The 24,785-nt window shown below is 38.9% G+C and overlaps 3 protein-coding genes across 4 annotated transcripts in view; all 3 read right to left on the reverse strand.

Moving 5' to 3' along the window:
- Positions 1-1,774: 1,774 nt before the first annotated feature.
- Positions 1,775-12,560, reverse strand: marchf2 (membrane-associated ring finger (C3HC4) 2). Of its 2 annotated transcripts, none has more exons than XM_008300023.1 (5): positions 12,200-12,560; positions 9,015-9,321; positions 6,284-6,479; positions 5,116-5,325; positions 1,775-5,012 (listed from the first exon to the last, which is right to left on the reverse strand). In XM_008300023.1, exons 2-5 carry the CDS (start codon positions 9,194-9,196, stop codon positions 4,854-4,856), a joined length of 747 nt encoding a protein of 248 aa, XP_008298245.1. In that variant the 5' UTR covers positions 9,197-9,321; positions 12,200-12,560; the 3' UTR covers positions 1,775-4,853. The 2 variants fall into 2 exon arrangements, with proteins under 2 accessions (XP_008298245.1, XP_008298238.1); XM_008300016.1 differs by having other exon boundaries at positions 6,275-6,479.
- A 1,489-nt stretch (positions 12,561-14,049) lies between these two features.
- LOC103370860 (ras-related protein Rab-11B-like) lies at positions 14,050-18,161 on the reverse strand. Its single transcript, XM_008300033.1, has 5 exons — positions 18,019-18,161; positions 16,595-16,790; positions 16,061-16,254; positions 15,757-15,837; positions 14,050-15,671 (listed from the first exon to the last, which is right to left on the reverse strand). The coding sequence occupies exons 1-5, from the start codon at positions 18,056-18,058 to the stop codon at positions 15,526-15,528; spliced, it is 657 nt and encodes a 218-aa protein (XP_008298255.1). The 5' UTR covers positions 18,059-18,161; the 3' UTR covers positions 14,050-15,525.
- A 2,521-nt stretch (positions 18,162-20,682) lies between these two features.
- pip5k1ca (phosphatidylinositol-4-phosphate 5-kinase, type I, gamma a) overlaps positions 20,683-24,785 on the reverse strand; it is a 54,771-nt gene continuing 50,668 nt past the window's right edge. The window contains exon 17 of the mRNA XM_008300044.1: positions 20,683-24,727. Coding sequence (XP_008298266.1) covers positions 24,725-24,727 — 3 coding nt within the window. The 3' untranslated portion in view covers positions 20,683-24,724. The remainder of the gene's footprint in view (positions 24,728-24,785) is intronic.

The raw sequence follows: 24,785 nt of genomic DNA on the forward strand, positions 1-24,785 counted from the left end.
CACATCAGGACTGGAGAAAATTTTGATATTTTAAGGGAGTTGGACATATCAATGCCAAAATGGCTCCACAGCACCACCATCTGCAATAATATACAAGTACATGAAATAAAAATATCAAAAAATTAGAAGCTGTCATTAAAATCCAATTTTTTAACTCCCATGAACAAATATATATATAAAATGCAGACATCATCTAGTTTTGTATTGCTACTTCAGTAAAAATTCTCAGTATTTCTTGCACTTTTGTAAAACTTGGATCGCTGTTGTTTAGTAAAGATGAGTTTTTTGGGTAAGATGGACCAAAAAGTGTAGAAATTATAATAAAATAACTAAAAAATGTTCTCAAAAATGTTGAAAACTTCTTTAACAATGTGTTGTATGTTAAATTTATTTTATCTTTAAAATAGCTAAAGCTGTCAGATAAGTGTAGTACAGTGAAAGGACAAAGTAGTAGAAAATGAAAATACTCTAAATGATACACATGCATCATATTTCAATAAAGTTCCCTTTTTAGCAATTGTGGTGTTGCAATTTCAGTGACATCAGAGTATCGATTTTAAGATTAAGAAACAGTTCACCAAAGGTTTACATCTCTTGTCTACATCTGTTGTAGCAGAGGGTAAAGGAAAGTTAAGTAGGAAGGCAGATACAATTAGAAGTAAAGTTTTTTTTTTTTTTTTGATGGGAACTAAACACCTGGGCTGCAAGATGGATTGGTGGTTCGCAGCGTGGCCTTCCAGGTAGAAGGTAGTCGGTTCCTGTCCCAGTGAGGACACCTGGGATCTTTCTGCATGGAGTTTGCATGTTCTGGCCTCTGCGGCTTCCTCCCACAGTCCAAAAACATCCATCCATCCATTATCTATACCCCGCTTAATCCTCACTAGGGTCATAGGGGGCTGGAGTCTATCCCAGCTGACTCAGGGTGAAGGCAGGGGACACCCTGGACCCTGGACCAGTCTATCACAGGGCTACACTTAGAGAGACACACAACCAAGCACACTCACATTCACACCTATGAACAATTTAGAATCACCAATTAACCTCAACATGCTTTTTGACTGTTCTGGAGGAAGAGAACTGGAGAGAACCCACGCTGCACTTGGCGAACATGCAAACTCCATGCAGAAAGATCCCCCACCGGGACACGAACTGGTGACTTTCTTGCTGCGAGTAACAGTGCTAACCAACTGTGCCACCTTGCAGCCCTTGTCCAAAAACATGTTGAGGTTAATTGGTGATTCTAAATTGTCCGTAGTTGTGAATGTGAGTGTGCTTGGTTGTCTGTCTCTAAGTGTGGCCCTGTGATAGATTGGTGATCTGTCCACGGTGTCCCCTGCCTTCGCCTTAAGTCAGCTGGGATAGACTCCAGCCCCCCCCATGACCCTAGTGAGGATTAAGCGGTGTATAGATAATGGATGGATGGATAAACACCTACTGATTTTATTTTTCCTGGAGAGCAGAAATTGTTCATAATGGCAGCACATGAAATATCTTGAACTTGTGTTTTTCTAACTAAGCTGCTTATGCCGAATGCAGAGGACGAGGCGAGGAGATTCTGTGACACTCGGCAGCTATCCTAGCAAAACTTGACATTCGCAGTTTGTTTTTCATTAGGATTAGTGAGTTCGTAAAGCTGGCGTCCAAAACACCTTCTGGACAAAGAAGACGATCTGTAAACAACATATATAATGCTGAGGATGTAATGTTGTTAAGACGACTTTGTGTAAAAACACAACCACGCTTATCCACAAACAGATCCAAAAACAACATTCACTCATAGTTTATGATGTTTTATTTGCTTTTCAAACCACTCCTGGCTGATTGCAGTTACCAGTATTTTCATGAAAACATCCTTCTTTTCTTTTCTTTTTTTTTTGCACAGCACACCATAAACATTGTATTATTTAAAAATGAATATTAAGAATTGCAACATAAATTACAAATGATACATATTGACAAACCCAGCCTTGGAAAGAAAGAAAGAAAAAGAAAAAAAGACATCAGATTGAAAACAACAGAAGTAGCATGTACATTTTTGTGTGAGTAACAACGAAGAAAACAAAGATTTAAAACCTCTTTCTGGATTGTGGAAATTAAAGAAACCATTAGATGATGATAAAAGTGCCAGGACTCTTTAATTTAAAAGCTCTGCAGGGAATCTACTTTATGTCTGGCTCGTCACAGTGGCGTGAATCGGCAGAAAAATCGTTTGCATTAACGTACAAATTCGGTTGTTTCTTGCAGCTCAGCTTCGCATCTCCTCACATCTGTGCCCAAACAGATCCTGATACATCCCAGGGGAGGAAAAAAAAAAAGCCTCACTTATGACAAACAGTAAACAAACGGATGATCAAATGACTCATAAGCTCGTAAAGGCGGACGAACCCCCGGGTGCATCGCAGTATTGCAGGATATAATCCTTTGTTCTGGGATCAGTTAAAAACACAAACAAGCGTTTAAACTGGGGCAGCATGTGGGAGGACGCACCAGGAGCCAAATGTACCCAAGTGTAATGTAAACAACAAGAGGCCACGGAGAGGAAATTACTGATTGAGCCACTGGTTGCTGGTAATCAAACGCTATCAGAAGTCAAACAGATAAGAAAGAAAAATAAAGCCATATGCTTCTCATCTGGCGCTTCACCTTGTTCTCAACACAAGTGTCCACTAATCTTTAAACATCATCACAGATCAACAGATTCCTGTAAAAATAACCAAGTGCAAAAGGAAACAAATTGATGCTCACCAGGAACCAGTCATTAAATCTTTTTTTTTTTTTTTGGACGAGTGTAAAAACACATTCTCCCGGTTTAAGTAAAAAATAATTTACTGTTCGAGTCTGATTGTTCGTAAGTTAATTTTAAATAAAAAGGCATTATTAAACTAAAATGCTCTATAAAAATCCAGAGCTTTGGCCTCTCAACACCATGAGTGATGCACGTATTTACAATGAGTCAATACTTTGTCCACAAAATGGATCCATCCACTAGAAAATCTTCATATACTTCATGAAGAACAAACCACAATCCATCATCTGTCATTAAAAAAAAGTGACCGAATCAGAAAGCCAGTAACTTATAGCAGAATTAGCTATGATAGTAACATTAATAAATCAACAAAACTGATTATTGTTGGGATACTTTTAAGCTTCCGTTGCCTTCAATACCACCTTAAGGTATTCTTCTAACTGCTCCCCACATGAAGCAGTAAGATTCGCAAAATAACACTGAGCTCCAGGTTGGACATCCTGTAAAATGACATTCGTAACGCATTTCCAAAGCCAGCACGTTTGAGTCAACGCTATTCATCAGGTCCACTGAATCAACTCTCAGCACTACACGCACTGTTTGATTTATCATCTTCAAGCTCGTCTCCCTGCGGACGACCCGCAATGTGCGTAAGAAGCAATTAACCGTCTCCCCATAACCTAAATTAAGTGGAATGAGGAAAATAACTATGTTCAAAACTGGACCACGTTATGACCCGGAAATCTGGATCCCAGGCAGACGCTGCAGTTTGTGATTTCCCCGGCAGGTTCAGTAACAGTCACCGCAAATGACTCGTTTTGAAAGCTGCACCAAACGATGTCGTGGAAACTAAAATTCCCCGACTCTCTCACACTACTAACAGTCGAAACTGGTCAGTAACATCCACATGTTGGTTGTAAGCCAGCTTAAAAAAAAAAAAGTCTCTGATGGAAAAGTTTTACTTTCATCGAAATCAGAGAACCTGTTTAAAGATTGCAGGAGGTTTGTGAATCCCTGATTGTTGCGATTATGAAAAGACACACATACGCAGCAATGTGCAAAAATAAAGCCGACGATTAAGTACAGGCGACAGAAATGATGCTTCAGTACACTGCACCGGCCACCAAACGATACTTGTGGAAATGTTCCTCTAAAAGTCATTTCGATAGATTCCTGTCCATCTTTATAAATATAAAGACCTACTTGTTAAGTGCTGATAATACTAGAACCTCTATGAGGACGCTGTTAAATCCTACTTCAGTAGGAATAGTAAATCCTTTCAGTTCTTTTAGTGGTTTAAAAAATTCTTTTTGAAGACATCCACATTAAAAAAAAATATTCCCCAAAAGCTGTTAACAGTGCTGCTTGCGTGCATAACTGTGCATGTTGCTGGAGGCCTCTTCATGTACTGTGAAGACCTGAACACATTTTATTGCACAGTCACTGTTTTAACTGATGTCACGCAGCCGGAGGACGAGACTTTTAAAGAACAGGGCTTGTGTTGAAAGTTTCACCTCAGACAGCACACTGAGGTCTGGATTGTGAAATATGAAATAAAAAAAGCTTTTTGTTTGTCCTTTACAGATTAATCAGTGATCACACTTCAAAGAGCTCCTCAGCACTGTGCAGATACAAAAGGCCTAAGTGGGTAAGTGCACATGTATTCTCATCACTGCAAGTACACGATGAATGAACCTGCTACACTTGACCATCGAGGACAATCATTGCATTTTACAAATTAACTTGGTCCATCCCTCATTCTACTGTCACTGTTAACCAGTTATATCGTCGCCTCACCGTCGATGTTTCTCAACATCTCCTCGTGTCGCTCCATTCTTCAGTGCCTTTGGTCAACACCCAATGTGGGGACGTACAGACTCCGTTTAAATGTGCTCACTTCTGCACCCACGGGACAGATTTATAAAATGTAACGTGAAAAAATATGTACCAATGGGGGCAGAGAAAATAATGGAAGTAAGCAACAAATTTAAAAAAAAAAAGAAAAAAAAAGCCCACAAGTGCTTCTTTAAAGTCTAGTCAGTGGGCCTGATGCGTGGAGAATCAGCCCTCATGTGTTAAAGAGTATCATCGACCGTCTCCAGTGGTCTCATACGATGCTCTCATTAGCCGACTTTTTTAGCAGTTTGGTTGAGAGCAAGGAATGCTGGGAAGAGCTGGACTCCTTTGCTTCGGGAATGAGCAGACGCACTTTCTGATTTGTTCTTCTCCACTCCGAGTACAGCTGACAGTGGTAGCGGAAGGACACCTGTGGAAACGACCAGGTCAGCGTTAAACAGCAGCTGTACAGGTTAGCAACACGCTGAGAAATGGACAAACTGCAACAATGCTGCATGTGAATTTGTCTTTACCAAAGTCCAGAGCACGTAGATGGTGAAGAGGGCGATGGTGAGAGCTATGAGGCCCACCGCCTTCAGCCAGCTCCCCAGCTGAAGGTGGTCCTGAGCGCCCCTCAGGCACAGCCAGCCGGAGATGGCTGCTAGAGGCGTGATGAACAGGAAGCAAACCATGTCGCAGAACAGCGTCCTCTTCTCATTACGAGGGCCGGGGTCTCGTAGCCACTGTGGAGGAGGAGGAGGAGGAGGAGGAGGAGGAGGAAGGAAAAACAGAGAGGAGGGAGATCTCAAGTTAATCAAGAACAAAAAAAACACACACACTATAAAAACAAACAAGCAAGCAAGCAGAGAGATGTTAAAAAAAAACAACAACTTCACACGTTTACAGTCGTGACCAAAAGTTTACATTCACTTGTTAAGACCGTGTACATCATCCCAGTCAAATGGCTCCTAGAACTTTTATTCTTCTACGATGGAATCATTCAAACATGTGTCTTCATGCATTTTGGTTGGTTCAGATTTATTACAAGTCGTCTGGAAATATGACAAAATCTGTTGGGTCAAAAATATACATACAGTAACTCGAGTTTTGGTGATGTACAAAGTTGTGGTAAGTAATTTCCCAGTTGGCATGACCTTACACACACTTGTGGTTGATTACAATGGCTACAGCTGCTGATTTCTCTGAGCCAATTTAAATTGGAATTGGGGTTTTAGACGGGCCTTCCCAAAGCCTTGTGATGAAGAAACAAGTCTGTGTCAGAAATCCAGCAGATTTAGTTTAACTGTATCAATTGTTGGTCAAAGATACAACCAGAAGTTTGTGAACAGCGACCAAAAGCGCCTAGTGGAGGTGAAAATGGCCAAAGAACATTTTTAACCTAATATTAGAATTGCTGAATGTATATTTTTGACCCAGCAGATTTTGTCATATTTCCCAAAGACCTATAATAAAACTAAAATTCATGACTGTTTCTTGTGTCAATCATTCCATCGTAGAAAATTTAGAGCTACAGAAGTCACTGGAAACTCATTACAGCCATGATATACATGGTGTTTACAAGTGTATGTTAACTTTTGTTCACTACTGTGTATCTGCACACTGGTCCACACACCACGGAAACTCAGAAGGACGAGAAGAAAGATTGATGCAGACGAGGCAAAGAGCATTGACCTTTGTTACCTCTGTGAGAGGCCTTGGCCGGCGCTCGATGCTGAACTCTGTGTGGCAGAGCTCGCAGTAGCTGGTGTTGGAAGACGACAGCCACTTCTCTAAGCAGCTCTTGTGCACCGTGCCCAGAGTACCGGTGCAGTCACACGGGGACAAAAGACTCTCGCTGTTGCCTCCGTCGTGGCAGATGCGGCAGATGGGACCGTCACTGAGACAAAAGGAAAAAAATATTTTAAACAAAACAACAGAATAAAAGCTTTAAAAAACTTTTTTTTTTTTTTTTTGCCACAACACAGCAAAGACACTTAAAGGCCACAGCAAACCAAAACTCATACCAAACTTCATTGCTACCTGTCCCTAAACCATGAATATAAATAAGCAGAATATCTGTTTAGTGTCAGAGATGCAAGCAGAGAGGGATTTCCATTACAGACTCAGTGACCACAGTCTAGTCAGAGAAAAAGGATGGTTTGGTAACAGGCACAAGAAAGAGCCTGTGGTCGCTGCATGGCAACATGGCAACATGGCAACGCAGAGACAGAGATCAAAATCCAATGATATATGAGAGCAGAAGTCTGACTTGCTGATCGTAAACTTCACAGAACTAGACAAGAGTGAAAAGCAACAGTCACAAGCTGATAGAATTTAAGTGTATCATACATATATGACACACACAACAAACATTTACTAGTTTTTTTTTCTGCTATTTCCCTTTTCTTGTTGCATCACGCTATTTTTACGACTTCAGAATCATTCCCATTGTTACTTCTTATTTTCTATTCTAGTCTTATTTTAGTTTTAGTGACCTGTCTTACTTATATCTCATAAAGTTCTGTCTTCCCTTGACCTATCCATTTAATGCTTTTTCATTTTTTAACCCCATTTTAAAAAAGTCTCAACATGCTTGTTGCCTTGCTGTTGTTAACCTGACAGTCATGACAATAAAGCGTATTGAACTGAACTGAACTGAGTTTTAGGAGGCTTGCTTGTCAACATGTCACTGATACAGTAAACATTATTATGACCCCACATTACTGGTAATTTATAATAATAAACATGCAATCACATAAGCATTGAGATTGACTCAAAGCAAAAAACTTTACAGTTCCAGAAATCCAAGAGAGACATGAGAGTGTATTAAACTTGGTAAGGAAACTATGAACATAAACTTTTCTGGCTGTTATGTTTTATTTAATACCATAAATACATTTGAGTTATTCCATCTCAAATCCGGGACCTTCTGCTTGACCATCGTGATTTCTGTCTAACTTTTTTTTTATTTTTATTTTTTTACTATGAACTATAGATATTTAGAATGGCATCTGTTAACTTTTCTAAATATTTTTTTAAAATGCCAGTCAACCCACTTCAGATCAAATTGTTAATACAATTTCTCCTGACCGTCTCTGTTTGAACAACACTTTATAGCATAAAATAAACATATTTATGAAATTTTAGCTTCATATATGAAGTACTTGAAGGTATTTCTTTTAAATTGTCTGTCAACTCACTTTCAGCACGTTTTTTTTTTGTACATTAACATTTGAGGCTATGCTTGAATGAAAAAAATGAGAGAAACCATAACAGATAAAACCCTCAGCTTTTCACTGTATTTCTCACCATGTCACTGATTCTGAATATTAACATCTAATATGCAATACTGGACAGTATGAGCATGAGTTGTGAGTTGGAAAGTTTTCTTTTTGTTTTTTTTTTGGGACATGGGCTGAAGGTGGCTCGGTGGTTAGCACCGTTGCCTTGCACCAAGCAGGTCGCCGGTGAGGGCACCCAGGATCTGTCTGCATGGAGTTTGCATGTTCTCCCCGTGCAGCGTGGGTTCTCTCCGGGTTCTCCAGCTTCCTCCCACAGTCCAAAAACATGTTGAGATTAATTGGTGATTCTAAATTGTCCGTAGGTGTGAATGTGAGTGTGCTTGGTTGTCTGTCTCTAAGTGTAGCCCTGTGATAGACTGGTGACCTGTCCAGGGTGTCCCCTGCCTTCACCCTAAGTCAGCTGGGATAGACTCCAGCCCCCCGTGACCCCAGTGAGGATTAAGCGCTGTACAGATAATGGATGGATTATTGTGATATGTCAACAAATATGATTCAAAAAATATCACTATTTGACTTCTGTCAGTGTGTGCTCAGAGATGGTACGTTTCATGATGACTTCAATTTTATTATTTTTTTCCTCCAATATTTCAAATCACCTTTTGTTAGACAATTTGAGTCTCATTATTTCAGTGAAAACTTCAGGCATTTATCTAGTTCCTGATATGTTGCAATAAATTTCAAAAATGCTTTTCTTTTAAACTTGCAAAACATTGCAAGTTAAAAAAGAAACATCTTGGAAAGCTAAAATTTCCCAAATATATTTTATAATTATCCAGATTTATTTATTTTTCAAAATGAACTTGACTTTTAGCCTTTTTTTTTTATGGCCTTGTTGCCTTTATTAGTGAGGACAGTTAGCGAGTGAGATAGGAAAAGGGGAAGAAGAACGGCGGAGGACCTGCAGCAAACTGTTGTAAGCGAGAGTCGAACTCACGACCGTCGGGGAACTACAGCCCCTGTTCATGGGTTGCCTGCGCAGCAAGGTGAACAATAAGGCTGCCCAATTATCCAGATTTTATGCTACAAAATTTTCATGCAAATCAGACAAGGTGGGGCTGAAATTATTTGTAAAAGTCTGATGATTTGCGCTGTAACAGCCCATGTGTAACATAAGCATGATGAGGTCCTACCTCTGTGCACTCATGGGTTTGAGCACAGACGACAGCAAGCGTCCATCTATAGCCGTGACCTGGGTGACGTAGAGCGCCTGGCAGCCGTCACCGCCCGCTTCCTCCACGCTCTTCCACAGACCCGTACTGGTGGCACAGTCGCACAGAGAGCCAGGCAGGTGGCAACACCCGCCTGTCGTCATGGTTACAGCGTCCAAGCACTGGCAGCGCAGATGGTGCTGAGGGTGTCAACGGCTGGAGGCGAGGGATGACTGAGGGGGACACCGAGGCCAACACTCTTCCTGCTGTCCACAGATTGGCAATATTTCTACGGAGAAACAGAAAGACACTGAGAATGAATTCAGTTTTCTTACTAACAGTATCTGTGGTGGAATAGAAAAGGAAGTAATTTTACTCAAGTACTGATCCTACTGGACTTCCTACAGTATTTCTATGTTGTACTTCACTACATTTCAGAGCTTTATTGAGATTCACATCATTGATGTGACATATTCCTGCTTCCCACATATTGGGAATGCTTCAACGGAGAAAGAGCAAGAAATACATTTTATTTCTTATAAACAGCATCTGTGGTGGAAAAGTAAGTACTTTTACTCAAGTACTGACCTTCCGTGAGGTATCTGAACTTCCTACAGTATTTCCACTTTGTACTTTACTACACTTCAGAGCTTTATATTTGCACTTTTTCCACTTATTTTACAGCTTTAACTAGAAGTCCGTTTATAGATACATGTAATAAATACTAAACAATTTCTACATAATGTAACTTTGATGCATTATTACAGCTCAAGCAGGATATAAAAGTCGTTAGAATGAACCAAATTCACCAGATACAGCTTTAAAGTTATCCTGCTACATATTATTCTGTAGGTGTTCTTGCATAAGGAGTACTTCTACTTTTGGCACCACCACTGGACAATAAAATAAAAATTACAACACAGTATTCAGAAGCTGAAGCAAACGTATAATTGCATACTGTCTCAAAACAAAATCTAATAAATAATGTTTTGACTATTAAAAACAAGACATTATCCATCATCACAGCATTATGACGGCTACCTAAACGCATCTAATCTGTTTAATGTATAATTCATTTCCTGTCATGTGAAAATAACTGAAATTATCTAGAAAGGCATTTACGAGAAAGCGATCGGTTTGGAGGTAGGCCAGTTTGCTCAAAGCAGCTGCTAATCCATTACAAAAGCAAGTGTGATGTCAGCGGCAGTGAGTGTGATGTGCAGCAGCCTGATAAACAGCTGTCTTCCCTCAGATAACCCCTCGCTAAAGATAAGAGGCATTCAGCTGAATTTGCTTCAGCCTGTAGCACATTGGCCTCGCTGTCTGGAAACGGTACTCTTTAAACAAACACACTGAAAAACTGATGTTTTCATGAGAAATGATCTTGATGGGACAACAGATACAGGAAAAGCACGATAAAGAAAACGGAAACTGTGGCCTGTCTAATCCGTGATGGTAACATTTTATTTCTACAGAAATAAAAAGCAGTCCTGTCTGTAGGTTGCGGGTAAATAAAGCCATGCATGCACACTGTTAGACCTCAGCATGACACCAAAACCTGCATAATCCTGTGTGCTGAACATAACATGTTTTTGCCATGGCAGACGGTGTCAATTCATGGCATGTTTTTATTCAGTCTCCTTGTGACTAATTATTACAAGAATGTACATTCACTCGAAACCGCACTATGAACATCTGGTGAATCAGAACATAATGTTCTGTTTTTAGTTCTGCATGAGAGAAAAGATGATTCAAATTATAGGAAACATCTGACTGCTTAAAAACGCATTACTGTGTGCAGCAAAAAATATATATAGTAACTTCTGATTATTTCTACCTCATTATATTCCGGTCATTTGGTTTGGTCAGTCCTATATCCACAGAGAACAGCTTTGTGAGAAATTGTTACGATTGTAAATGCGTAGTGAAGCCGGAAAGCCTCAACTTCCTGATAGAGGTTTCACGTCAGATGACAAGCTTTCCGCTTCAAATCAATGACAGCTTGGTGTTATTATTTATGCATACTGATACAGCATGAGGGCAATGATTAAGAGGCACAATCCCTGACCCAGATAAACACCGAGGTAACCCCAAATGAAAACAACAGCTAAATCTGATCAGTTGCTGTTTTTTAGGGGGCTGTGTGTGTAAACATGGGGATAGAACCATGTTTTTTTCCTAACAGTCGAGCAACAGAAGTACATGTATTTGGATGGCTAACTCTTCTATACACACTCATCTATTTTCAGATCGGTTCATTTAGAAACACACGTGATTGTAATTTTTAAGCCAAGCTCCTCAATTACACAACTAATGATCTACTAATATGATCTAGCCATCCAATATTAAGTCTCTTTCCACATTGGTGTGCATTAGTCTTTAGATCTATTATCCTATGTTCTAGTAATTGCTCTCAGTTTGAACTACATTTAATTAATCTGAAAAGTGCTGCATATAGATCGTTTTACTGATAGAGTAGGGCTACAGTGCACTCATATTTACAGTATCAGTTTAAATGAATAGCATGGTATCCTCTAAGAAGGCCTATCCTGAATACACACATATATTAACGTGTTACATGCTGTTAACAACTAGATTTCTGTTGTAGAAGAGCAGCCAGCCATCATCCGTGTAGATCCGGAGAAGGTCTGAAGTGTGGATGCGCACGAGAACATCTTGTCAGTTGCGCAACACAAGTGTGTCATTTTTAAACCAAACTTTCCAAATACACGTGAATTTAACAACTTATGACACATTAACAACAGTGGTGGACGTTTGTCAGATAAACACAGACACAATATGTGACTAAAAATCTACTTTCTTTTTCACTGTGACCTGAAGAAACTGAGGCAGACAGATGTTGGAGCTTTGATCCAGACTATTGTCTGGAACACAGAGTTGTATCATGCCAGCGTAATTGCACAGTACAAAAACGCGGCGGCGGCATAAATTAGCCGTGTGTAGCTATGCTGCATTTTTAAACACACAAACTCCAACTGTTTAAGTTCTACCACACTGTCGTTTTTGTTGTCAAGAAGCGTTTTCGCTCCAGTTTCTTTGTCCAGTAATTAAACGCAGACCGTCACAGCTGTGTTGTCTGCTAGCAGCCAGCTGTCAGAAAACTGTTAGCCGAGAAATAAAAAACACAACAGCAAACATTTACTCACCAAATGTTGTCTTCTTTGTGGTGTTAAACAGCAGCAGCAGTCGTCACCGGCCTGAACAACTCATATTTCCTCCTCTCTTCATGGTAAAATGTGAACTAGAAGCACAAGAGAAAGTGCAGCACCACTAGCTTCTCTATGCTAACGAGACGCTGCTCGCTCCGCAGCTAGCTAGCAGCCCTCAGCTGATAACAGTCGGCAGACCGGGCTTCCGCTTCCCCCCGGGGCTTTAAATATGCCCCCCAGGCTCATCATCAGCTGCTGCCCGAGAAGGAGACGACGGGGCGGCCGAGTGTGAGACAATCCGGACGAGTTAAACTGTGATTGGGAACAACAACAGCAGCGGCAGCAGCAGCAGCGTGCGGAAGGGAGGGGCGGCTCACCGGAGAGTCACATGTTCAGCCGGTGGAGGAAACAAACAGCCCAGAGACGGATTCTGCTCTGAATTAAAATCAGTATAATTCAACGTGATTTACTGCAGCGCGTCTGGCTTTCTGCTGTTCCCACACAGTCTTACACAGAGCAGGATGTCTGCAAGAGATTATCTACTGATTATGTTTTACAGCCCGAAAATATATCATATCAATCCAAATCCATTTCTTTGTGTAGTGTGTCACAATGTTGTTTATGTTTTTTGTCTCGTTTCAGTACTTAAAATTTAACATTATTTTTGTTTAAATCCTAGTTTAGAACATGAACACTTAGTTATTGGGCTAATATTTTACATGTATTTTACATCTAATACCTTTGTTTTGAGATATCTCAACACTTTACTGTTTGTTTAAATTAAAATTAATTAACACATTTGAGTTAATTAACATTTACTTAGTAGTTTAACATTTTAGTATTTTATTGTAGTTCATTTTTTGTGATCTATATACATTTTTATATTTTAATAAATTGTATATATGTGTGTATTAACATGCTATTGTTATATATATTTTTTAGTTTGTAACTTTGTAGAAAACGATTTATATATTTTATATATACACATTTATATGTACATTCATAATTTTTTAATGCAAGTTTATATCATTAAAATTTAATAATTTAGTAGTTCAACATTTAGCTGTTTTAAGATAATCCATTTATTTTGTGTAATTTAATAAAAATAATTTGATTACATTTGTTGAATGTGGTGTTTTATTAATTGATGGTACACTGTATTTTTTTTAATAATTCCATTTTAATTTATTAAAAGTTATTTTAGTTAAAAGTGTTACTGTTTAAGTACAGTAAATTTCTTCTGTGTAATATTAGTCTGTATTGTATGTTGCACAGTTTCATGGTGTTAGACTTTCTCTTTTTATCATTTATCCTATTCTGATTCTAGTTTTTTTTTTTCAACATTTAATAGTACTACCACTTGTTGTTTTGATATAATTATTTTATTTGGTGATATTTAATATTATTTATATTAATTGTTCAATTACAATTTTTTTTAACCATTCTGTTTTGTGAATGACTCTAAACCCCATTTAATTTGTCTGATACATGCTATATGAATACAGTTTGATAGACTGACTAGGACAACAATGCATTCATATTCACTGTACTAGTTTGAATGAGGATTATCCATTCTTTAATGAATTTCCTTCAAGATCAATAAAGTTTTATCTCATCTTAACAAGGCCTGTCCTGAATATAGAAAAGTATTGATGTTAGATGCTGACAAAAACGACTTGCTTTAGCTGAACAGTACTTTCAATCATCTGTGCAGATTTTTGGAGGCGGTCTGTCAAAAACGTCTGCATGCGCTTCATATAAACACCACAACTGACAGGACGGCCCATCAGTTAACCATTAAACACGAAGGTATGAGGACAATGAATGAGTCATGTGTCAAGAAAGAACCCTGTCTTCATGTGAATGAGGTTTATTTATGCTTCAAAATGTTCTGTGTAATGCAAAGGTAGCAAAACAAATGTGTTTACTCACTTTACATGTGGTTCTTAAAAGAAATGTCATGATGTGTTGGAATAAATCAGACATAAAAGCAGTTCATCCAACCATAAGAACAATTTGCATTTCTGATTTTCGGTTCCGTTTTCTCAGCTAACAACCGTTAAAGTGGCTGGAGTGAAGGAGCGTTTTCAATTGGTTTTCCATCTAAAATGTTCTCAGATTACACACATCTGTATCCATTCCCCTTTGATGGATACCACATTCAAATGGCAGCAAAGGAAAATGTTGTTTAGGAGGGGAAAAAAAGCACCACATTTTGTGCATTTTTCCTTTCTATCAACATTGTTTCCCTCACAACCACCAGGGAAATGTTAGATGTTGAGCTGTGTAAAAAAAACAAGTGATTTGTTCCATTGAAACTACTGGACATTAGTGCAAACAGGATTTTCATTTTGAAGATAGTTTGACCTGAGCTAACCCAAGAGAGGAACAAAAAAGGCAGACACTCTGATTTCACAAACAATAAACACGATGTAGAATACCACCTCTGCTATGGAGCACTACACATTTCTTGCAAATAGCCTGGACTTATTTATCAATGACAGCATTTATCTGCAAACTTACAAGCAGCCCTGAACATGCCTGAATGAGAAAACCCCAGATTTTTGATTGCATTGTTTTCCTTTGGTATCTTTGCACACTAAGATTTAACACACACACACACACACACATACATACACACACATTCGCACACAAATAAAAACTTGCTGTTTGTTTCACACTTGCCCATATTAAGTCAGTCAGTCACGGCCAGTCTGGTCCCCGGCTCGTGCTAATTTCATGCCACTGTGGGCAAAAAGGGCTCAAAGAACAAAACTCAAACTAAAGAGGCAACCAGAAACTCCAAAAAGACAACACATCAGTGCTCCAAATGTACCTTCTGCTCATCTCCTCTTCTATACACTTATTGCAAGAGATCGGATAAAACAGACATGAAACTGCGACTCCACATTGGAAGATCGTGTTTTTAATCTGTGTGGAGGCTGAGAAAAGGAGGCAAGTAGAAACAACTCGGAGCGCTGATACGCAGACCTGCTGATCCCTCACCATTCCTTCAACAGGAGTGGGTCAAAAGGATCATCATCTAGTGGATTAAAAATAAATTGTAGTTCACTACAGCCGCAGGATCGACCTCCTAATAGCTTTACACTCCGCCTCCAGGCTATTATTACGGCCGTAAAGTATTGTAGAAAGGTTTTTCTGAAATAAGAGTAAGACAAAGAAAGAAACCAGCAAAAAGGAATGTCAAATATAAGAGTCTTGGTGTCAGAGACGTCTGAACCAGCAGCATGACATCTGAAGGAAAGCAGAGGTACAGACAGGAAAGTTGATAGAAAATCAAACAGGAAAAGCAAAGAAGGAGGTCACAGGCTTTGGCAGCAAGGGAGTTTGTTGCCTCTCTGCCCGTCCATGGTCGGAGGGACGCTTATGTCCACTACGTTGTTTCCTGGAGAATCATCGTGTCCGGACCTGTCCGATATTTGCTTCTGAGATACAATACGGTAGATTTCTATGGGAGAAAACAATGATGGTTTAGTACAAGGTATTGGTGCATTACCTGGGAGATTTACAGTACACTAAATGTTGTATTTTACCTGTGAGAATGCTCTTGAATGCTTCTTCTACATTAGTGGAGTCCAAGGCAGAAGTTTCAATAAACGAGAGAGTGTTCTTCTCTGAGGGTGACAGAGAGAGAGAGAGAGAGAGAGAGAGAGAGAGACGGCACAAAGTATGATTTACACATCACAGCAACGAAACTGAATGTTAACAAGCAACAACTTGGACAATAACTGTACAATGTTTAAATAAGTAGCTTGGAAAAGGATTCAAAAAGAAACATTTTCCATTCATTACACTCCTACTTTTGATGTACTGCTGTTTTCCCAGCTGCAAAGTTACCTGAAAATGCCCGAGCCTCGTCAGTGGGCACGGCTCTGAGGTGACGGAGGTCGCTCTTGTTTCCCACCAGCATGATGACGATGTTGTTGTCAGCGTGGTCCCTCAGCTCCTTCAGCCAGCGCTCCACGTTCTCGTATGTCAGGTGCTTGGCGATGTCGTAAACTAGGAGAGCCCCAACTGCACCCCGATAATACCTGGTGACAGTAAAGAGGTGAAGAGAAAACAAGGAGTCACTGGAATGCTCTCTGTCATATTTGTTGAGGGTAAAAAATGTGTAGGCGGCTGTAACATTCTAAAAAAATAAAATGTTTTGCACATGTAAACTACATTTTGTTGTACACTGTATACATCACGCACAGACCTGGTGTAAAGGAATTTGTTTGTATGTAAAGTGGGACTTTGTGCCTCAGGTTCAGCACTCTGAAAGGCTCACACAGCAGCTACTTTTTAGTGAGGAGGCATCTACGTCCAAGTGTGTAAACATTACAGTTGTCACAATACTAATAAATACTGCATACAACAACACAAACTCACGCTGAGGTGATGGCTCTGTAGCGCTCCTGCCCAGCTGTGTCCCAGATTTGAGCTTTTATCGTCTTGCCGTCCACCTGGATGCTGCGGGTGGCAAACTCCACCCCGATGGTGCTCTTACTCTCCAGGTTGAACTCATTTCTCGTGAAGCGGGACAGCAGGTTACTCTTCCCGACTCCAGAGTCACCGATTAGCACAACTAGAACCAAAGCACAGAAACATTAAAACAGCGGCTCTGTGGTTTCTAAGAACGTAGTCTAAGCCAGTGATACAAAAGTAAACTCTGGGTCAGACAAGCTGAACAATAAACATCCTAAATTGTAACCTTTACTATTTGCTAAATACACAATTTCAAGTAGAGATTAAAAGCTGAAATCAACATATGGCATAGCTCTGCGGTACAGTGCACATCCAGGGCAGAAGTTAAGTGAGGTCTAGTGATGGAAAATGATCAGATCTAATATTCTGCATTCAATTTATCGCCATCACTCTTTTGTATCAAACAATATCCAATGTAATCGGTGAATTTAAAACAATCTACTTTGTCTCTGAGGCAGCCACTTGTCTATGTGGTCTTGATTGTCAACACTGAAGGATACATGTTAAAAAGATTACTTTTATTTAATCACATTAAAAACATAAATAAGGCATTTCAACAAAGTTTTGCGTTTGAGTTATTCTAAATTTTCCCACCAGAATTTTGACTTTTACTGCAAACGTATAGCAGCTTCAAACATCGATTATTGGTCTCCTCGGGTACTAATAATCAGCGTCGATATTGGCTCCACACACACACACATTGGTCGATCACTAGTCACACAGTTCACAGACTTTACTCTGGTGTATGGATGATAGTTATGGTTCTTTATATCTGCTATTTCGTTTTTTTTAATCAAATGGAGTAAAAATAATTCAAGATGAAAAGAGTGTGCAATCCGGAGTAGCAGAGAAATATGTCCGACAGACAGCAAGTTAATGAGCCAAGTTAGGTTAGCTTCTGGTCACAGTTCCTGCCTTGAGCCACAGACAGCAGATGTTCATTATCTTATAGTTAAACAAACGGTAACATTAGATCGTCTCGTTTGTTTTTCAAGAGGGCGAGTAGCTACTATGTTAGCAAGCTAGCTACTTATATAGCCACTTATATAGCCCGCTAATTGCTATGACTTCACTCGCTAATTGGTTTACGAGGATGAAGTGTACGCTGTTGCTGACAACATACTATTTTACAGACTTGATTATTGAACTTGTATCGCCGGTAGAGTCAGCTTCACGGTCGACAGCTATCATGTTTGCCACTTTGCTGCTAGTGGAGCTAACTTTAGCCTTGACTTAGTGGGACTTCCTCAGTTCCTGCTGCTGTCGTCGACTCCTAAAACAGGAGGACGACGCCGCTGTCATTCATGCACATTTAAAGAAAAACTTACCTTTGAACAGGTAGTCGTATTCGTCATCTCGAGTTCCCATCTTAGAAGAATATTTTTATACTTTCCCACAAACAAAAAACAACAACAACAAGCTTCACCGCCGGCAGCTAACTAGCAGACACCGCCTTCAAGGAAGGGCACAAGCACGTGAATTTAGGAACTTCGAGGTGGACCAATTGGAAAGCTAATCTCGTTGATTGACACATACATTGACCAATCAGATGACAGCTTTGAAAATACCGACCAATCATCGTGCAGAGCAGAGAACACGATGAGCTATTACACCCTTTGTTCTCCTGTTGAGCAACATCCAACCAGAGTCATATTTTCGAGCATGAACACTGTTACACAATGTTTACTAAGAGGAAAAAATAGCATCAGTACACTGTATGTTTACTTCAGCAGCATATATTCTTGCTCATATTTTACCCATGCTCAGATCAAGAGTTATTTGGGGAAAATAAATCCAACCAAACAACTTAGCAGGCCAATAAAATTGAAATAAACAGTAAGGCATACTATCACATTGGAGGCTCAGTCCAGCCCAAAACAAACTGTAGATTTTTACCTCATTACTGTAAAGTTTTTTCACAGTAAAAATAATTAGGAAATATGAGACAGGGTGTTCTAACCAACTTAAGATCATCCCACAGTGCTTCTATGCACTATGATAGGAGGGCATAGTGAGATTTACATGGCTAGTTATGCAAAGTTGTGCTTTGAAAATGTTTTCATTAATGTTATTTATTATTAATTCATGTGACTGACCCTTTAAGTATCCCAGGAGATGAGATTAAAGTGCTAGTGGGTAGGAAAAAAATCACCCATGAACCCCAATAACACAATATCCTAAATAAATAACTATCAAAAACTGGAGCAAACCTGCCTTCTGCTAGAAAATTCATTCTAATGATAGTTAATCCATTTATAGTAGCTTACAATAAGGCATGTTTTTTACTGATACTTGCCCACCTGTGGCCATATTCTCTTTCTTAATCTAATCATCAGAGAGACTATATTCTCTATGTATTCATGAAGAAGCATTAATACTCACAATAATGACTTTAGCAAACAGTAAAATAATGTCCTATTTTTGATCAGCTATAATCCGATTATTTTCTGGGGCTTTACCACATAATTAGAATGCTAGATGAATAGTTCAAGGGCTATATTTTAAATAATTCTTACTATTTTGGGGGAAAAAATGTAGCTGTAGGCCTCTATTGATAAAACATTCAGGGCTGTAGCCTCTGATGCCCTGATCTAATGATGCCACTGAACACTATGCAGCCTTCTGCAACAATTTCACTGTTAATAAAGTCATACGGTTTTGTTCATTTGTACTCTGTCACCCAATTCATCCAAGTGGAAATACAAACCAGGGCAATAGTCTGTAGCAATGGTGCGATCTACACATTTTCACCTGAGAGACTCATTGGCAGTGTCCTGGAGTACACTGTCAATGAGGAAAATATTATTCAGTATTAACTCTGTGCAGGAAAAGCCGCACTTGTATTCACTCCTCTGATGTTTTCCGTCAGTGTATCTCTGGTCATTGTTTGCAGCAGAGCGTGAGCAAACACAGATGATCTCCTGCAGACAGATTCACGTTTTGCAGATATTTGTCCCAAGAGAACCCCTTGAACGGTGACGTAAACCTGTCCAACCCTTGACCAGGTTTCTTTGAATTATTTATCATCATTTTTGGGTTAGCCCTTTATCTTTCATGCAGCACCACCACAAGGCCATGTTCAGGACATTCCACTAGAATAACTACACAGCCATAAAGCCTTCAGACTTGAATGAAGTTATGCTTTTTTAATATTAAGGCGAACATTACACCTGAACCCCCCTGACACAGATGACTGTGTCGACAAATGACAGTGAAACTATGAATTATGCACCATTTTTTGGTTTTAGCTTATATTTTCTATTCAAATTTTCCACGAAATATTGTTTATTGCACTGATTTTAATTCACATTTATGCACTGCTACAGTTCTTTTAGGATGCTTCAGTTTATTTTTTAAGCATTTACATTTTATACTCAGTGGATTCTATTGTCCATCTTATCTAATGCATCCTATGCATTCACATTTTCTATTATATTATTATTATACAGTTGGTTTTAGTTTCAGTCTTGTTACCTTAATTTGATACCTTTTATGTTTATTATACTAGTATGTCTAGTTTTACATGAAGCACTTAGTCCCCATTATTTCTTTAGTGTAAAGCACACTGACCTGAATTTCTTGAAAATGTGCTAAACAAAAAAAGTTTAATGTGATCATATAGACTATTGGTGCAATGTGCATATGGAGCACAATTAAACTACAGCTACAGTACATGCTATGTGGTCCTTAATTAAATGTAAAGCCCCTTCTTTGCCCATTTTGTGACGTTCAGAGCTGGAGTGTAATGAGGTCATATGGAAACCTAATTATTCCTGTGAGCTGTATGACCTGTGAACGCAGCAGAAGGAGTTAAAAGATAAAAGCAGTCACTAATAATTAGACTCTCTAATGGAGTTAAACGATCAAATACAGTGTCCCAATCCAAGGTCATGGATACAGATTTCCTATTTCTATTACAAATAACACAATTAATATGATTATGATCAGATTATTTGAACAAGGAATCAATAAAAATGTTACACAACAGCATCTCCATGGACAACAATTCATAGAACTGCTTTATTTTGTATTCATTCTGATTGAGTCCAAACACACGCACACACAGCCATCTATTTATCCTCACGTATAAATAGATGAATATACACAGATATACATAAATACACATTTCTGATATGCATATTCATTTTTGAAATCATGCTATGTCTCTGTAAAGGACTCTCCCTATCGGATGAGGGCACACAGCGATTTGAAAACACGTACACAACACAGCTGAACAGTTGGAAGAATCCCTATTGATCTGCATGTACAGTAAAACCCACAAACCTTTCAGTTCTGGATATCATACAAAGAAACAGCTGTGGCTTATAGACCATAAATATACAGCAGCTGCATCCCAATAAACACACTGAAGAATATGGTACAGTAAATTATGTAGATTGCAATCATTTCTTGCCCAGCAGCAAAAATAAAACCAAATAAAAATAATATTCTCCGATTCAAATGGAAAATATATTTGTATATCTTTATATATGTATTTATAGTTTTATGTACACATTCTCAGGAGCACAACTATGAGAAAGAAAAATAAATACAACAGCACGAGTGAAAAAAAAAAACAACAAAAAAAATCATACAAACAATAGACAGACATGTAAAATTTCTCAATAAGGCAATTAAAACGAACTCAAAAGCAAGACTGTACAAAATATTGCTGCTATGGTCTTCATCTGATGAACAACAGCAAACTGATTACGACAAACTTGATTTCTATTTTACAATGTCTTGACATTGATGCGTCGTCCCTTACGCACAAACACACACACACACACACACACACACACACACACAGAAAACGTACCGACCAACCGAAGAAACGAGCTCTGAAAGTTTTTTAAAAAATCCGTTTTGTTTGAACTTTTAAGATGTCAGCCACAGAGAGACGACAGTAAACACTAACCCTACGATGACTGTGATTGACTTCACCGACACGCACACGCACGCACATACACGCACACACGAGATCCTAAAATAAATGCTGTCTAAATATCAGCACGTGTGAGCGGAAAACTCCTTATCTAAAGACTGAAAAAAGTTATGCCTTCTGGATAATGTGATGCATGTTTATTTGGCCTCTATCACTAGTTCATGTTCAGGTCCTTTTGAAATAAGTGCAAACGACATTCAACCCAAACCTGCTGCGTCTCAACACGTAATGTGTTCATTCAAATACACACACACACACAACGGGTACGATATTGACTGCAAATACTACGACTGATGCTCTACATCTACAAACATTTGGAACGTCCGGTCGATGGATTTCTTATTGTGAGGAGGCGACGGCGACCAGATGTAGCAAATGTCACTGATATGCTGATTATTTTCCCACTTGAAATAAAAAAAAAAAGAAAAGAAGTGAAATCCTAAAAATGACTTGTGTGCATCTGTCCAAAAACGAGGGCAACACTGGAAGACATTGCAATGATGTGAAGATTACTGTAATGACAATGTCTGCTGCCTTAGTGTTGGAATTGATGCCTTCTATTTCGAAGGCAAGAGATGGTTCAACACGGGGTTGTAGTGAAAAATACCGTAACACTGACTTTACAAACACTGGATGTTAAAAGAAAGAAAGAAAGAAAAAAAAGCTTCAGTGAAGAAATTATCAAAAAGTAAAGTTCTTTGGATGCAAATAGAAAACGTTTTTTTTCCTTTTCTGCATTTCAGAGTGAAAAATAACGGTGAATATTACAATAAAGTAGAAACAGACGAATAAATAAAGCAGAAAAGTTCAGAAATAAAAAAAAAACAAAACAAACAAATGTAGCAAAAAACATGTAAGTTATAAATTACGCTGCTGTAAATCCAACAACTTCTCTATATATTCACTAAAGCAAATGATTTCATTCTTTCTTCGATAAACTAAACTGCATATTTTCACTACTAGAAACGTGAGCGTGACGGAGACGTCCGGATGTTCGGCTTTGATTGGCTCAACGATGGTTTTAATTCAAACGTGTGTTCTGTGAGCACGAGCAGAGTCCTCCAACAGCCTGGAATCTGCCTGTACTGCATACAGGCTCAGTAGCAATGAGGGTTGGTTTGCTTTATACAGAGCTGTGAGGTGAGCGGAGCTACTTTGGCCCATTATTTTCTGCGCTGAGAATTAAACGGACTCACAGTTGGAGGTGGCTTAGATGGACAAGAAAGTCTCTTGAATCATTGATACAAAACATGAACATTTGCGTCCTTTGACAAAAAAGCCCATAAAAATGTAAAAGTGAACTACAGTTCCCAAGGTGCATTTCAGTAAGAAGCATCCAATCCAGTGGTAGAGGAAGTATTTGTCCTTGACTTAAGAAAAAGTACTAATACTGTAAAAGTACTCTGTTACACCTGCAGTGTAAAAGTTACTATGACAAAAATGTATTAAAAGCACTTCATACAGAAAAAACATCTCCTGTAACTGGTAGACTGTTGTATAATGTATCACAGGATTATTGTTATTACTCATGATTGAATGTAGAAGCAGAAATTTAAGGTTGTTTTTGTTTGAGCTCATTTGGAACTAATGAAGTTTATCAATATGAATTCATCTGCTGATTATTTCCTATTAAGTGATTGTTTCTGAAAATAACAACGAATCCTGCCACAAGTCCTCTGAGCGATGAACAACTAGTTGATTAATCGACTAATCATGTCATCTTTACCTTCAAATAAATTGTTGAGCAGCTTCATTTAAAAAGCTCAGATGTCATTTCAGTGTTGTTCATATAGTTTGTGTGCAAAAAAATCTAATGTAAAGTCACTAAAGCTGCCAGATAAATGCTTTAGAGTAAAAAAAAAGTACAATATTTCCCTCTGAGATGTGATGGAATAAATGTAGAAAATGGTATGAAAAGTACCTTGAATTTGTATTTAGGACAATACTTGAGTAAATGTACTCAGTTACATTCCGTCACCGATCCGTTCAAACCTGCAGTGGAACATTTGTCTCTCCTTTCTGGCAGTGAAAAAAATCAAACAAACACTGTTGACAGTGTTCGTCTTGGCCATCGATCACATTCTTTTCCTTTTAAAAACAATCTGGAGCAGAATAAACTTTTCTTGGATGCTTCCTAAGTTTTTTTTTCCCTCCATTCTCTTCTGTGTCACTTTGGCTGCTCCTCTCTTCATTTCTGGCAAACTAATCATTGCTGGTTGATGTAAAATTAATGTGCAGGAATGTCACTACAGACGCCCGATTGTGAAACACATGAAGATTTACATGATGTTGACGGGCTTAATCGGTATTGTGTAACCTCGGCTTGAATGTGACAGACATTCATTTAAACCTAAAAGCTTTAAAATTCTGTTACATGATGATACAATCGGCAGCTTAAACGTAGAAATTTTGCATGTTTGACCACCAATTATAAGCTGGACACGGTTTTATTTGATCTCATGAGGACCAACATCAACTCTTCTACCAAAACTTTAACAGTATTCCTGCAGCGAAGCATCTTGAAACTCATGAATCCACCAACAAAGGCTGCTGGCCATGCAGGTTTCAGAGACCTCCTGAGCTGCTGTGTTTCCATGTTAAGCAACAACCGAGCATATGATTAGTAAAAATGGACGTGGGGGCGTTTCCAGAACCAGCAGCTCCGCTCACTTCACAGCTGCGTGTGCTGCTCTGCGGATTCAGCAGTTTGAAGTCTGTTGGAGGGCTGTGCTTGCGTGAAACAGAACAAACAGTAAGTCAAACATATAAGACCGCAGCCTTATACGCACGATGTCACACATACACAGAATTATTAAATCGATATAATAAATTTCAAGGGTCGAGGGTGAAAGGCAGGGATGGTTGGAAATCAGTGACGTCCTCACTGTCGGGTTTGTTTTTCTTTTTGTTATTTTTTTTTTGAATCCCCCTCTGGTTCTCAAGTCACTTTTTCCTCTCAGTGTGTTTCTGTATGCATGTTAAAAATCCTGGTTCAGACAGAGATCGCGCTGCTACCACTGAGGTCTGGACTTCAGACTGGCGAGTCCTCTCCACCGAGACGTTCACTCCTCTCTGCCAGAGAACAGGGTTTACTGCGGGAGACAGACAGTCAAACAGTTAATGTATTCAGAAGACTGTAAACACTCTCAT

This window comes from Stegastes partitus, unplaced genomic scaffold, assembly GCF_000690725.1.
Source record: "Stegastes partitus isolate 25-593 unplaced genomic scaffold, Stegastes_partitus-1.0.2 Scaffold33, whole genome shotgun sequence".
Classification (NCBI taxonomy): Eukaryota; Metazoa; Chordata; class Actinopteri; family Pomacentridae; genus Stegastes; species Stegastes partitus.

Excerpts from the sequence above, each read along its gene's own strand:
- LOC103370860 (XM_008300033.1), bottom strand. The coding sequence starts at position 18,058 with ATGGGAACTCGAGATGACGAATACGACTACCTGTTCAAAG. Across the intron at positions 16,791-18,018 it reads ATACGACTACCTGTTCAAAG|TTGTGCTAATCGGTGACTCT; the intron begins GTAAGTTTTTCT and ends CTTTGGTTCTAG. Across the intron at positions 15,838-16,060 it reads CGAGGCTCGGGCATTTTCAG|AGAAGAACACTCTCTCGTTT; the intron begins GTAACTTTGCAG and ends TGTCACCCTCAG.
- marchf2 (XM_008300016.1), bottom strand. The coding sequence starts at position 9,196 with ATGACGACAGGCGGGTGTTGCCACCTGCCTGGCTCTCTGTGCGACTGT. Across the intron at positions 6,480-9,014 it reads AAACCCATGAGTGCACAGAG|TGACGGTCCCATCTGCCGCA; the intron begins GTAGGACCTCAT and ends CTTTTGTCTCAG. Across the intron at positions 5,326-6,274 it reads CTCTCACAGAGGTAACAAAG|TGGCTACGAGACCCCGGCCC; the intron begins GTCAATGCTCTT and ends CCTCCTCCACAG.